This window comes from Hyaena hyaena, unplaced genomic scaffold (assembly GCF_003009895.1).
Source record: "Hyaena hyaena isolate Hyena2069 unplaced genomic scaffold, ASM300989v1 scaffold_841, whole genome shotgun sequence".
Classification (NCBI taxonomy): Eukaryota; Metazoa; Chordata; class Mammalia; order Carnivora; family Hyaenidae; genus Hyaena; species Hyaena hyaena.
The window spans coordinates 616,031-630,880 of NW_024081474.1; the positions used below are offsets into that span (position 1 = coordinate 616,031).

Here is a 14,850-nt window from a genome sequence, read left to right on the forward strand (position 1 = left end):
AGTTGAAGTACTTCCAAATTCAAAACATTAGGCACAGTTAATCTGAAAAAAACATATATTATTTGTTTTTCATATGTTTCTAGGTGTGTATTGCCTATGTTCTGCTAGCCAGTGTTTAGAATTTTGGGCAAATAGCATAAGGCATGCAAGATCTCCACCTTTCTAGAGCTTACATAATTACAGATAGTGATATGTTCTCCATAGGTACATTTTAATATTGGAGGTGGAGGGGCTGGTGAGGAAATGGCCACATGGTTGGGTTGCAGCCTGAAATGAGAAGGAGCCAGCTCTAAGTAGGGTTAAGAGCAACCTCCCTCCAGATTGAGAGGACAGCAAACACAAAGACCTTGAGGCTGGGGAAAACATGCTGTATTCAAGGAACTGATAGAGAGCCACTGCAGCTGGTTCCCAGTGTGTGAGGGGAACATTGTGAGAAGTCAAGTTAGAGAGGTAGACAGAGGCCAGATGACACAGAGCCTAGTATTTTGTGATAAGTAAATAAGATTTTACCTAATGGCTGAAGGGAAGCCATTGAAGGAGTTTTAGCTGGACAGCAACTTGATTATATTAGAGGTTCTACAAATCTACATATGTGATAAAGTGGCCTAGAACTGTATAATTAACCAGTGTCAATTTTTGCTGTTGCCCTGTAGTTCATGTAAATGTAACCATTGGGAAACTAGGTGAAAGATGAAAGGGACCACTCTACTATTTTTTCAAGTTCCTGTGAGTGTTTAGAATTATTTGAAAACAAAAAGATTTTTAAAAAGTACTGTGAAAATGGATTCTTGGCAAGCAGGAATGAAAGCAGACTAGTTAGGAGACTCTGATTTCTAAGGAAGAGATGATTACTTGGGCATGGGTAGTGATAGTAGATAGGGAGACAAGTGGATGAAGTTGAGATATTTCAGAATTGGAGCTGTTATTGGGTTGGTGTGTGGGGAGGGGAGTTCAGATTTTTGTCTTGAGCAACTGATGGTTTCATGTGCATTTGAGAACATTAAGATTGGAAGAAAAATAGGTTGAGAGGAAGAACTAGTGGTTTTATACTAGGCTTGGTAGGTTGGGTAAGCTATTACGGTAAGGCTGGAGTTGAGTGTAGGGGCCAGGCAGCATTTAGATCATAATTAACAGTGGTGGTATTAGATGAGACCACACTGGTTGAAGAGTGGAGAGAGTGAAGAGAAGAGAGCTGGGGATAGAGCTGTGGGGAGTCTTTAGCATGTAGAGATGTGTCATGTTGGAGGATGAACCAATAACAGGGATCTCAGAGAGGTGGTGACAGGAAGAACACAAGGAGAGAGTGGAGTCACTGAAGCCCAAAGGAGGAGATGAAGGAAGAGGGAGCTATCTGGTAGTGCTGAGATACTGAGTATAACCAGGAAGGAAGTGACCACAGGAGATTGGGAGATCTCAGGGAGCAGAAGGCAGGCTTGAAAAGTGAACAGTATGTGAGAAAATGGAGAGCAAGTACAGACATCTCCTTCAAGGAGTAACAGAAATGCCAAGGCAGCTAGTGGGAGCTCCTGCAAGAGATTCGCTAGTGGGAACTCCTGCAAGAGATTCGTGTGCTGGTGGGGTGTGATCCAGTTGAAAGGGACAGAGAGATGATGAATCAGGGAAAGGTTAATTGGAAGAACATTTACATTCAAAATGCAGGAAGGGCTGGGGCTTGTCTGCAGGGGAGGAGTTGTTCTTTTGAGTCTCCACATACCAGCCAATATCAGGCAAAGAGAACCTTTTTTTTTTTAATTTTTTTCTTAATGTTTTATTTATTTCTGAGAGAGATAGAGAGATAGACACACACAGCATGAGTAGGGGAGGGTCAGAGAGAGAGAGAGGGAGACACAGAATCTGAAACAGGCTCCAGGCTCTGAGCTGGCTGTCAGCATAGAGCCTGACGCAGGGCTCGAACCCACGAACTGTGAGATCATGGCCTGAGCCGAAGTCAGATGCTCAACCAACTGAGCCACCCAGGCGCCCCAAACAGAGATTTTTTAAAACATCAGAGCACATCACTCATTTCAAAAACTTTCCGTCCCACTTAGGGTAAAGGCCAAAATCCTTACTGTGGCCTGCAAAGCTTTAGATGTTTGTGCTCTCTCCCACCCCACCTCTACCTCTGATGTCATGTCTCACTGTTCCTGTCCTTTAAGTCTGCTCCAGGCATGCTGGCCACCTCACCTTTAGCTGAATATAGCAGATCTTTGCATTGGGATCTTGGTGGTTGTGACTCCTTTTTTGTGGGCAGCCCTTTCTGCAGATTTCTGCATGGCTTACTCCTTTACTTCTTTCAGGTCTTTCCCTAAGTGGTACCCTGTCAATGAGGTTTTCCCTGACCACTGTCTAAAATTGCACCCCTTACCCTGTACCTTTTATTCCCCAAACCTGCTTTTCTTTTCTTTCTTTTTTTCCTCCACCCTGCTTTTCTTTATAACACTTCCACCACCTTAAATACTATATGATTATTCACATATTTAATTTGTCTTTCACCATTGGAATGTTCAGTCTGTAGGGGGCATGATTTTTTGTTTGGTTTATACTGTTGGTAATACCTAGAACAGTATCAAATGTGCAAATGTATAATGAAAGAGTACGAAGAAAAAAGAATGTGTGTGGATAGAGAATCAGATAGGGTTAAGGATCTGGTAGTGGGAAGATGAGTGTGTGCCTTTTTGAGCTTGTAGCAGTTATAAAGCAAGGCAAAGAGAGTGAAGGGGGTGGGTAGGACAATTAGAGTTTTGAGGTGAGCATAGGAAATGTAAGACATCTTTTTGGAGAGTGTAAAGATGAACTTTCAGGGTGTGATTTAAGATTGCTGGGCAGTGTTGAATGCACATTTGTTTTCTGAAATGGAATGTGTTTCTCACTTAATAGAATTTTGGCAATGTTGAGCTATAAAACAGAGTAAAGAAAAGTGATATAAATGTTTCATGTTTTTAGAAGGATAGAGTATTTTTTTTAACAAGGGTAATGATATTTATAGTATTGAGTTTACAATTGATGTAGAATGTGTCCTGATATAAAATAACATTGTTTTTAGCCTTACCAATAATTCTCGGATCGTGGGACTCCTGGCTCAGCTGGAGAAGATCAATACTGAATCTGCGGAATCAGATACTGCCCGATATGTTACATCAAAAATTCTTCATCTGGCTCAAAGTCAAGGTAAACTTTAGTCTCTTGTTTGTTTTTTTTTAATGTTTTATTTATTTCTGAGAGAGAGAGAGAGAGACAGAGTGAACAGGGGAGGACCAGAGAGAGAGGGAGACGTAGAATGTGAAGCAGGCTACAGGCTCCGAGCTAGCTGTCAGCAACAGAGCCCTACATGGGGCTTGAACGCATGAACCATGATATCGTGGGCTGAGCCAAAGTCGGATGCTTAACCGACTGAGCCATCCAGGTGCCCCTAGTCTCTTGTTTTTGAAATGCTTTTTTTTTAGTTCTTTGAAAGTAGATGCTAAGAATATTCAAACTTTGGAGAAATAGATGATTTTCTGTAAAAATTGAACTTTCTCAAATAGACTCAAGAAGTAGAAAACTGAGTGTGGAAAGTATTGCTGTTCAAAGCATTGTTTCCAGAAATGATTAACATTGCCTTCACCATTTTCAAACAATACTTAATTCCAGGGCTTCTTGTCCTAGGATGTTGACATAAGGATGTCAAGTAGCATTGAACATAGATTCCTAATGTGATCTCTACTTTGAAAGGCAAGCTCTTTCATTCAGTGGTGGGGTGATCTTAACCATCTCTGAAACAGAGATAAGAAATCAAATGATAATCATGAGATTTACATGGGAAGCCTGTAAAAAGGGTGCTAAAGTGTTCAGGGGCACCTGGGTAGCTCAGTTTGCCAAGCTACTGACTTTGGCCCCAGTCATGATCTGGCAGTTTGTGAGTTCGAGCCCCGTGTGCACTAACAGTGTAGCTCCTGCTTGGGATTCTCTCTCTTCCTCTCTTTGCCCCTTTTCTACTTGTGCTCTCTCTCTCTCAAAATAAATAAAGTTAAAAAAACTTTAAAAAAAGAATGCTAAAATGTTCAATAAATGTTATCTGTAGTTAGGCATCAGTGCTCTATTTTATGACATTAATACAAATGAATTGGTATCAAAACCTCGACAGAGTACAAGAGAAGAAAAGTACTGGCTTTGCTCTTGGAACACAAATATGAAAAGTCCCTAATAAAACATTAGTGACTTAAGTCTAACTATACATTAAAAAATGAATATCATTGCTAAGGAGCACTTATTTCAGGAATGTAAAATGGCTTAATACCAGGAGCTATACCAGCATAACATTATTTGAACAGGTCAGTTAAAATCTATGTAATCATTTCAATAGATACTAAAAAAGGAATTTAAGGTTCCAAAACCTATGGTTGACTAAAAAACAAAAAAATCCCGAAACACCTGATTTTTCTTTTCTTCAATAAGGGTAAACCAGCAGCTGCCTTATATATTTAAGATACTCTGCTAGATGAAAGTCCAGACATTTTATAATTAGTATTTTATTTTTAAAATAATTTTTTAAAATGTTATTTATTTTTGAAAGAGAGACACAGAGAGAGAGAGACAGAGAGCAAGCGGGGGAGGGGCAGAGAGAGAGAGGGAGACAACAGAATCCGAAACAGGCTCCAGGCTCTGAGCTGTCAGCACAGAGCCTGATGCGAGGCTCGAACCCATGAACTGTGAGATCATGACCTGAGCCGAGGTCGGACGCTTAACCGAATGAGCCACCCAGGTGTCCCTAATTAGTATTTTATTTAATTTTTAATTATTTCATTATTCCGGAGTCTCAGGTCCTTCAGTAAGCATTGAACTGTGTTCAGGAACTCAGTATCTATTAATCCTTCTAAATCACTGTTATTTTGATAGCTTCCTCCTATGCAGTCTGTATATTTTGGGGGTGGTTGAGGAGATGTCTCTAATAGATGACATTTACTCCTAACAAAATCTAAAATACCTGTCTGTACATTTTAATTCAGGAAGTCACTAAATTGGATTCTAGCCTTTGGGAGTATTGTGCTTATCAACCAAGGTCCATACACAATTGTAATAGTGCAAAGTTAGATTGTACCACGTGTATTCACTGTAGTGTTATATGAAATTCCTCCTCAGAACAAAACCAACAAGAGCAAAGAAAACAAATTCCTGAGACTTAGAAATAACACTTGTGTACAGTGCCTCCGCCACTGCAGACTTTTCCCATCAAGGCCAGGAAGCCCTCCTACTCCAGCATCACCACTGAAAATACCCTAAGCATACCACTACCAAAGACTGCCCCTCTACCATGCCGTTCACCACTGGGGGACCAGCCCCTGAACACTGTCCCCTGGGTTGTGTAATACAGTGACTTTGTTTATAGTACCTTGGATTAGGCAGTCAACACAGTATAAGTTAGTAGTGGAAGATTGTCCCATCATCATTTATAGGAAAATCCAGTTTGCTATCCATTTGAGAGAGAAAGGTAAGAGATTTGTTATTTCAAGGAAGAAGAAAATGCAAAAAACCAGTAAACCTAGGAAAAGGTTCTTTACCTCCTTGAAAGCTGGGAATTACTGATGAAAGCAACAGAGATACTTCTCACTAGTTAGGTTGGCAGAAATTAGAAAATGATAGTATCCTGTGGTGAGGACATGAAAAATGGGGTATTCTCATACACTGTTGGTGGTGCAGTAAATATTACTAACTTTGAAGAAAAGAACCTGGCAATGTTTATTAAAATTTAAAGTGCACTTGCCGGTTGACTCCTAGGATGGTGTTTGACTGCAATTAAAATTCTAGTATAGAAGAGAGCGTTTGAGGATGTTTTGCAGCATTGTTTGTGGTATCAAAGATCAAGATACAACCTTAATATCCCATCAGTGAGAAAATGGTTGAATTAGTTTTGATGTAGCCAAGTTGTGGAACTTTAAAACTCTATTATGCAGCTATTATCAGTAAGTTATTTGTGAGATGTAGAACATAAAGTTTGAATGTGGAACTATATGAATTATTTCTGGAGAACTAAGTTTGACATATTAGATAAAAAAACAAGTTTCTTCAGTTCATATAACTATATAAATGTATAAAACCCTTATAAATGAATGTAGTATTTGTATGAGCAAGGTGAAAAAGCAGAAACAAAAACAGAAGTATGCATACCAAATTTTTAGCAGTAGTTATCAGTGGGATAGAAATGGAGGGGAATGAGGTAAGTTCCTAATTTACTTAAGGTACTTTTCTCCTGTTAGAATGGTTGGAGTAAGCACATACTACTTGTAAGTTAAATGTACTACTTGTAATTAAACAACAACAACAACAAATTTCTACAACCCGTTTACGTAGTTGAAGTATGTATTTCCATAAGTTAGTGCTAGTTTTCCTTGGATGCATTACATTTTCTGCCTTTATTTGCAGCATGCAAGGTACTGTCTGTAATTTACCCTTAATTTTTTCCCTAGAAACATAATAATTATTCATTTCAGGTAAATGGTCTAATTTGTTGGCGTACATCTGTTGATAATAATTCCCTTATAATCCTTTCAGTTTCAGAAGGGTAGGAAGTGATGTTTGTTCTGTCATTCTTGATTTTTCTTATTTGTGTCATCTATCTCTTTTCTTGGTCTGTCTAGCTCCGTGGTTCTCAACCAGGGGTGATTTTTCCCTTCAGTTGCCTCAGGACACTGGTAATGTTTGGAGATATTTTGGGGGGTAAAATTTGAGAAGAGGATTGTTACTGGCATCTAGTGGATAGAGTCCAGGGATGCTACTGAACAGTATGTAACACATACGACAATGCCCTACAAGAAAGAATTATTTGGCCCAAAATGTCAACGGTGCTAGATTCAGGTCTAGCTAAACATTTGTCAGTTGTGTTGATCTTTTGAAAGAACCAACTTTACTTCCTCCATTTTTCTTTTTTCCCTCTTTCATTGATCTCTAGTCTTTATTGCTTCCTTCCACTTGCTTTGAGTTTGATTTGCAGTTCTCTTTCCCTTTTCTTAAAGTGAAGCTTTGATTATTGATTTTGAGACCTTTCTTTCTACCGTGGGCATTAAAGCTATAAATTTCCCTATTAATACTGCTTTAACTGCATTCTTTATACATTGATATGTTGTAGTTTGATTTTCATTGAGTTCACATTTGTTCTAAAGTCTTTTGTGATTTCTTCTTTGACCCATGGATTATTTAGCACTGTATTGTTTAATTTCCCATTATTTCAGAATTTCCCAATTTCTTTCTGTTGTTTTCAAATTTAATCCCACTGTGTTTGGAGATTTCTATGATTTTAGTCCTTTTGAATTTATTGAAATATGTTTTGTGGCTTAGTATATGGTTACTCCTGTAGAATGTTCCATGTGAACTTGAATGTTTCATCTGCTGTTGTTGGGTGGAGTATTCTGTTAATGTTGGTTAGGTCAGGGTGGTTGATAGTGTTGTTCAAATTTTCTTTACCTTGTTGATTTTCCAGTTTAGGTGCTCTGTTTATTATTAAGAATTGAGTATTGAATTCTCTGCCTGTTGTTGAACTGTATATTTCTCATTTCAGTTTTGGTAGTCTTGGTTTGTGTATTTTGAGGCTCATTTAGTTGTGTTAGTTAGAGTCGTTAAATCTTCCTGATCGTCAAAGACTGATCATTATGAAATGCCTATTTTTGTCTCCAGTAATATTTCTAGATTTAAAATCTGTTCAATCTAAAAAAAATCTGTTTGGGGGCGCCTGGGTGGCTTAGTTGGTTAAGCATCCGACTTTCGCTTAGGTCATGATCTTGCGGTTCGTGGGTTCGAGCCTCGCGTCGGGGTCTGTGCTGACTGCCAGCTCAGAGCCTGGAGCCTGTTTCAGAGTCTATGATTCCCTCTCTCTCTGACCCTCCCCTTCTCACGCTCTCTCTCTCTCTCTCCTAGAAATAAATAAAAGAAATTAAAAAAAAATTTTTTTTAAATCTGTTTAATGATAATATAACTCTTCTGTTATGGTTACTTTTTACATATTATACCTTTTCCTTCTCCTTTTTTCATGTGTTTCTGTTTTTTATTCTAGAGCATGTTTCTTAAAAATAGTATATTTTTGGATCTTGCTTTTTAAAAACCTAATCTGAGTATTTTTTGTTTCTAAGTTAATGTACTTATTTCTTGGATGATTGGATTTACATTGCCTTTTTGCTGTTTTCTGTATGATTCAGGTCTTTTATATTCCTCTTCTCATCCTGCACCGCCTTCTTTTGTGTCATCTGTTGATTTTTTTAGTTTTTAAAGATTTTAGTTGTTTTCTTAGTGGCTCTTACTGGGATTACAATATACATTGAACTTCAGATTAATACTAACTTAATTCTGATAAAATATTGGCACATTTTCCCAATAAAGCTTCATTTCTCTCTTATTGCTTTGTGCTGTTATTGTCATATATATTGTATTTATAGTTGTTAGAAACCCAACAGTACAACTTGTAATTATAGTTTCCACAATTTTTTGCCTTGTAAAATAGGAGAAAAAGCGGGAAATTCTACTGAATTTTTAGAGTTCTGAATAAAGAGCAGTGTTTAGAACCAAAAGTTTGGTAGTTAAAGTAATAGAAGTGAAGTGAAGTCTTCTCAGGAGAGGTAGAGAGGGAGAAAGGTGAGACTTGTGTTCTGGGAGGGGTCTGTGCTTTGTATTTTGTTATAAGAGAGTCCTGTAAAGATGATAGAGTGCATTCATGTTTATGTCCTCTTGATGAATTTACGCTGTCATCATTATGGGATGTTCTTCTTTAGCTCTAGTAATTTTCTCTACCTTGATGTTTATTTTGTCTGATATTAGTATAGTCCCTCCAGCTTTTTATATTTGTTTGCATGATTAGCTTTTCCTATTCTTTTCTGTCTAGCCTATTTGTATTTTTGAATCTAAAGTGTGTCTTCTATAGGTAACAGTTTGAAATTCTCTGCCTTTTAATTTGAGCATTTAGTTTGATAAAATTTAATGTAACATTGATTGGACTTAGGTTTATAGTTATTTGTTTTCTGTTTGTCCTGTTTTATTTCTTGTTTCTCTTTGTCCTGTCCTCTTTTGTATTATTTGAACATTTTTTAGAATTCCATTTTAATTTACCAATTAACTTTTTAGTTATACCTATTTGCATTTTTAAGATCAGTAAGTTTTTACACTTTGCTTAGAATTAATATTGTAATTGCATATAAAATTTAGAAACCTTGGAACCATTTACACTTAACATTCTTTAGCTATAGTTGTGGTATGTATCTCATCTATATACATTATAAACCATAAAAGACGATTTTTCCTTTAAGAAGTCATGCGTATCTTAAAGACACTAAAAAGGAAAAAAGTATTTTTAATATTACTCAGGTATTTACCATTTCTGAAGCTCTTTATTCTTTCCTAAAGATGTGAGTTTGGTCTGGTATAATTTCCCTGATAGCCTATAGAATTTCCTTTGGCACTTGTAGTGGATGGGTCTGCTGTCTAAGAATTTTTTTCTTAGAATCTATTTGACAGTAGATTTATTTCACCTAATTCTTGAGGGATATTTTTATAGGGTATAGAATTCTGGGTTGGCAGTTTTTGTCTTTCAGCATTTAGAGTGCATATAAAACAGTGCTTCCACTATTTAGTGGCCTCCAGAATTTCAAAGGTGATGTCTGCTATTTTTGAATCTTTGTTTCTGAAAGTTATGTGTCATTTTTCTCTTGTTGAATTTATGATTTTTCTCTTAGTTTTGGTTTTCAGAAGTTTGCCTGTAGTTGTCTTAATATTTATTTATCCTGCTTGGAATTTGCTGAGCTTTTCGAATTTGTACATTTGTGTCTTTTTTCCAAGAAATTTATGAATTCTTGGCTGATCAAAAAACGTTTTTTTTTTCATTCTTCTTTTGGGTCTATAATTATACATTTGTTAGACTTTTGGAGATTGTTTCAGAGGTCCTTGAGGCTCTTGTTTTTCAATTTTAATTCTGTTATTCAGATTGGATAATTTTCCTTTTTCTGTTCAAGTTCACTGCCTTTTTCTGCATTCTACCATTATGTCTTTCTGATATTTATTTCAAAACATTGTATTTTTCTTTTCTGAAACATGTATTCGATTCTTCTTCATACTTTTTTCTGTTGTGATTTCCTATCTTTTTGTTCACAGTGAGCTTGTATTTTCCTTAATGTATTTGAATGTAATTATAATAGGTGCTTTAAAATTCTTGCCTGTTAAATATAACATTTAGGTTATTGAAGGTGTTGAAGAAAGCACGTAGTGGTATAAGAGCTGGGAAGGACTTAAAGACAAGGGAGGAAGGATTGTCAGTAATGTTAAGTAACAGAGAGAGGTTAGTTAAAATGAAGATCTTTTTAATTTGATAATTAATAAATTTTGGCCACAACAAGGGCACTTTCAAGTGGTGGAATTAGAAGGAAGATGGCAGTACACTGTAATGTGAGAGGCAAATGAAACAATGATAGGGAGTATAGAGGTTGTTGTTGTTGTTACTGTTGGAGGGAGTTTCACTGAGAAAACAGAAGGAAATAGAGGAAGAGGCAAGTTAAAATAAGGTTTGCTAAATATGTGAGAAAATAAAAAACAGTATGTATGTAGAAGTTGAAGCTATAGCTTTATAAGTAGGTAGAAAGGCTGGAATTCAGAACGTAGTAAAAAGGACACATCCTCTTCCCCTACCCCAGACTGGAAAAAGGAATGTAAAGTTGTCAAGGATTTGATACATGAGTATATGAATTTTGGTCATTGGTCATAGGATTTCATCTGTGTTTAACAGATCACTTTGTCTCAATTCATTGAGGGAAATGTAGATGGTGAGGGTTGGGAACAGGTCCAGGGATTGAGAGTACAGGTGGAGGACTGGCACAGTTTGGAATAGCTGTGGGTGATGGCAGGGCAGATGGTGATGGCTGTGAGTTGAGGAAAGTGAAAAGAGTAGTTTTGTGTTTCCAATAAGGATGGAAATAGTAATTATTTTGGTACTAACAAAAAATTGTGGCATTATTTTTACTGTGATGTAGGAAGGAGATGTACATTTTAGCATTTACTTAATTGTAAGGATTTGTGGTGGTAAGTTTAAGGGGTGAGGTGTTGAATCCAAGTGGAGTGCATCTAGACCTAGTTTTACCTGAAAACAGCACTCACCTTCGATGAGTTAGAAGTTTCAGTGAAAGTGATGGTGAGGTTTCCCTAATCTTTAGAAAGGAAAGAGGAATAGGAGTGTTAGAGGAGTCTCTGGTCTGACAGAGGGAGATTGGAGGTGAAGATTTCAGAGGTAGGGCAGTTTAAGGGCAGTCTGGGAATTCAAGGGTTGATAAATTAGAGCAAAGGGGAATGGGTTTTGTTGTCAAAACACTATGCAGCTAGGTATTTGAATCATCCACATTGACATCAAAGCCATCTTAGATTATGACAGAATCTAGAGTACAGTAGAAAATGGTATAGTGCCTAGTTTTTGTTTAGTGTGTGGAATAAACTGGATGATCATGGATGTTACAATAGGGAGAGTTTTTGGTTTGTTCCATGTAATGGTGTGTTAGTAGAGGAGTCTTTTGACTATTCTATGTGATTAATATTGAAAAATCATTTGGCTTTCATAGTAAATCAGTTGTCTTATTTAAAATGTTAAATCAATGTTACATTGTAGCTATTCAAACAATATTTATTTTATAACTCAATGCTTCCTGATGGAGGCAGCTGGGCCAGGGAAATGATGAAGGACCAGCAGAGGAATCACATACTTTTAAAAAAGGAATTAGGTTTTACAAATATTCATGAATTTTTCCTTTCTTTGTAGGTAAAGAAATTTGTCATTCTTTTAAACATTAGTAATTATGGCAAAGGGTAAGGAGATGAATAGTGTTTTAGATCTTCATATTACTTATGCAAGTTTATATTTAGAAAGATTGTAAGGTTTCTGCAGGTTTTACAGAGTTCATTATCTGGACCCAGCATGATGCATGATAGCATGAGATTGTTGTTTTTTAAAAAATATGGTTCCTAATCTCCTCTTTATTTTGTAGGTAGTTACTGATAGTTGTCATATATAACATTTTACTATAACTTCTTTGTAGCACACTTGTCCCTTTCTGTAATAACTTATAATTTAGAATTAACTAATTTTCAGATGGATATCAGACTGATGAGTTTTTTTCTGAGATTTTGTGACTTGTAGTCTATATCTTATACTTCATTTCCTTGTGAAATTGTAAATATATAATTTGTATGTGGTAAAACTATACCACATGTGGCTCTTTCATTCATTCACAATGGAAGTTGAACAGGATTTGCTTTGGGCAGAAGTGTGATGTTCTAAAGGCCTAGTCTAAATCCCCCCTGCCCCCCCCTCCCCCAATCAGGGCTTCAGGACTCATTTTGCTCTCAGACTCCTTGATTATCCCTATGTAGAACAAATTTGGTATTATCAATCTCTTGAACTTTATTGTGTGATATGTGCTGTATTGAGAAGAGATTATTTGTATTCTCTTTTTAAAATCTCAAAATGTGAAAGGAATAGCATTGTCATTCTGTATTAAAAGAATTTCTGGCACTAATATTTAGGTGTGAAACAGTTGGAGAGGATCTTCAAGTCTCTTGTACCAACAGTCCTACTTAAAATAATGATTCCTGTGGCTCTTTCAGAAATACACTAAATCAACAAAAGACTGTAAACTTTGGGTTCAGAAACCCCCCTGGGTCACCTGGTCTCCTTAACTTGCCTGCTCAGTGACATTGTGCAGATTTCCTCTTTCTTTTTTTTTCTTTTTTAATTTTTTAAAATGTTTTATTTATTTCTGAGAGAGAGAGAGAGAGAGAGAGAGAGAGAGAGAGAACATGAGCAGCGGAGGTTCAGAAAAAGAAGGAGACCCTGAATCCAAAACAGGCTCCAGGCTCTGAGCTAGCTCTCAGCACAGAGCCCGACACAGGGCTCGAACCCACAAACCGTGAGATCATGACCTGAGCCGAAGTCAGAGGCTTACCTGACTGAGCCACCCAGCTGCCTCAGATTTCCTCTTTCTGAACTCAAGTTTCTGGTCTATAAAAAGTAATTTTTCCCCTGGAGGGTTAAAGTGAATCATAAATTAGGTAAAGTACATATAATTTGTGTGTGGTCTACCTAAATATCTACCTTTCTTTTCTTGTTAATCAAAGGAAAAGAATCATGGAGAAGCTCTAGAAACATTTAAATAGAGGAAAATTTATGCTGTTCCCCCAACCATCTCAGTGAGATAAAAGGGCTTATTTGAGTGATTTGGTCTCCAGAGACTTGCAGAAGAAGCTCTTCCCTAGTTTTGTTTATTGTTGTATAATTCAGAATTTTAAAATACTATTAACTCAGTAAAAACATTTGAATATGGTACTTGGGTTTTTTTTACCCACCAATTTTGATTAAATATTTTCTAATTCTAGCCATAAAGATAACAAAGAGGCCTACCATTACTACTCCTACCTCACCTCCATTCTGGTTCCTACACTTTGCTGTTGATTTTAAGATAACAGATGGATTGACAAGGATTCGTCTAGTTCATGACAGCAAATGTGATCAAATGCAAGGAAGGTCTTGTAAACTGAGATCTGGAAGTTCCCACAGAGTATAGTTAGCAATACCAGAGGGAGAAACATCTAAGAACTAATTTACAGTGTTTACTAAATCGATGGAGTCATGTTGATTCTACATTAGCTATATAATAAAATTATATGTAATTTCTTTCTTTCATATTTTAGAAGAAAACTTTTTTATACCTTTCAGAAAAGACAAGGAGAGAAATGACAGCCAAGGGTTCTACAGGAATGGAAGTTCTGCTGTCAACCCTAGAGGTAAATCGCTGACAGGCTTTCATTAATATAACTATTAATACCAATCAGTACTAAAGGAAAAATGTATATATGAATCATGTATAACAGTTTTATTCTAGAGGTAAAGCCAATGAATAGAAGTTAGTTTTATGTTTTAAATTGTCACTTGGAACGGTGGCAGAAGCATTCTAATGTATATTAGGTAAACCTTTAAGTATATTTCCCGATGATTATCAATGATAACCATATTTTAAATTTTAACATGCCATTCCAATTAGTAATAAATAAAGCATTAGCTGGAAATAAATCTTTAGTCTAAAATAAATGATTGATATTGGAAATTCTCATTATATTAGATGATATATATTTGTGATTTAGTTTACTATATATATTAGTTGAATATATTATGTTGGTAATAATTAAATTTCTATCCCAGTGTAAAACTTTTGGGTGGAACAGCAGGATATATTCAGAATCAGGATTTTAAACTTTATTCAGTGCAGTGTTAAGAACAGAGAGTGAGTACATTGTATGCCTTAAACATACACAGTGCTATATGTCAAATTATATCCCAACAGAGCTGGAAAAGACAACAAGAGGGAGTAAGTTCATATTTTTTGATAGGAATCACTTTCTATTAAAAACGATATGTGATTTTTCTCTAAATTGATCTATCAGTTTAGAGTAATCTTAATAAAAATACTAACAGTTTTGTTTCTAAAGTCCAATGGGAAAATAAAAAGCAAGAGTAGAAAGGACATTTCTGAAAAAGGAGAGAAATGAGAAAGGACTTGCTGCATCAAATAGCAGAGAACATTATAAAATTTTAGTAATTCCGATAGCTTAGAAATTGTGCATGAGTAATAGACATCAGTGTAATAGGAATTCCGAAATTAAATTAAGATCACTTGGGAATTTAATATCACCTAAGAAAGGTAGCATTTCAGATCAGTGAGAAGTCAAGGGATTACTTACTAAGTGGAGCTGAGACAGATTAATAGCCACTTAGAAAAGCGTGGCAGATCCTTACTTCCTACACCAAAGTAAGTTCCATATCCAGTAAAGATTTAAGCCTGGAAAATAAAATCATAATAC

At 36.2% G+C, this 14,850-nt stretch overlaps 1 protein-coding gene across 3 annotated transcripts in view; it reads left to right on the forward strand.

The window, feature by feature from the left end:
• Positions 1–14,850, forward strand: part of AGTPBP1 (ATP/GTP binding protein 1) — a 157,325-nt gene that overhangs the window by 28,976 nt on the left and 113,499 nt on the right. For 2 of the 3 annotated variants that reach the window (XM_039219812.1, XM_039219813.1), the window contains exons 3-4: positions 3,044–3,168; positions 13,709–13,776. In XM_039219812.1, coding sequence (XP_039075743.1) covers positions 3,044–3,168; positions 13,709–13,776 — 193 coding nt within the window. Of the gene's footprint in view, positions 1–3,043; positions 3,169–13,683; positions 13,777–14,850 lie in introns of those variants that run through there. The other variant, XM_039219814.1, reaches the window with a different exon arrangement.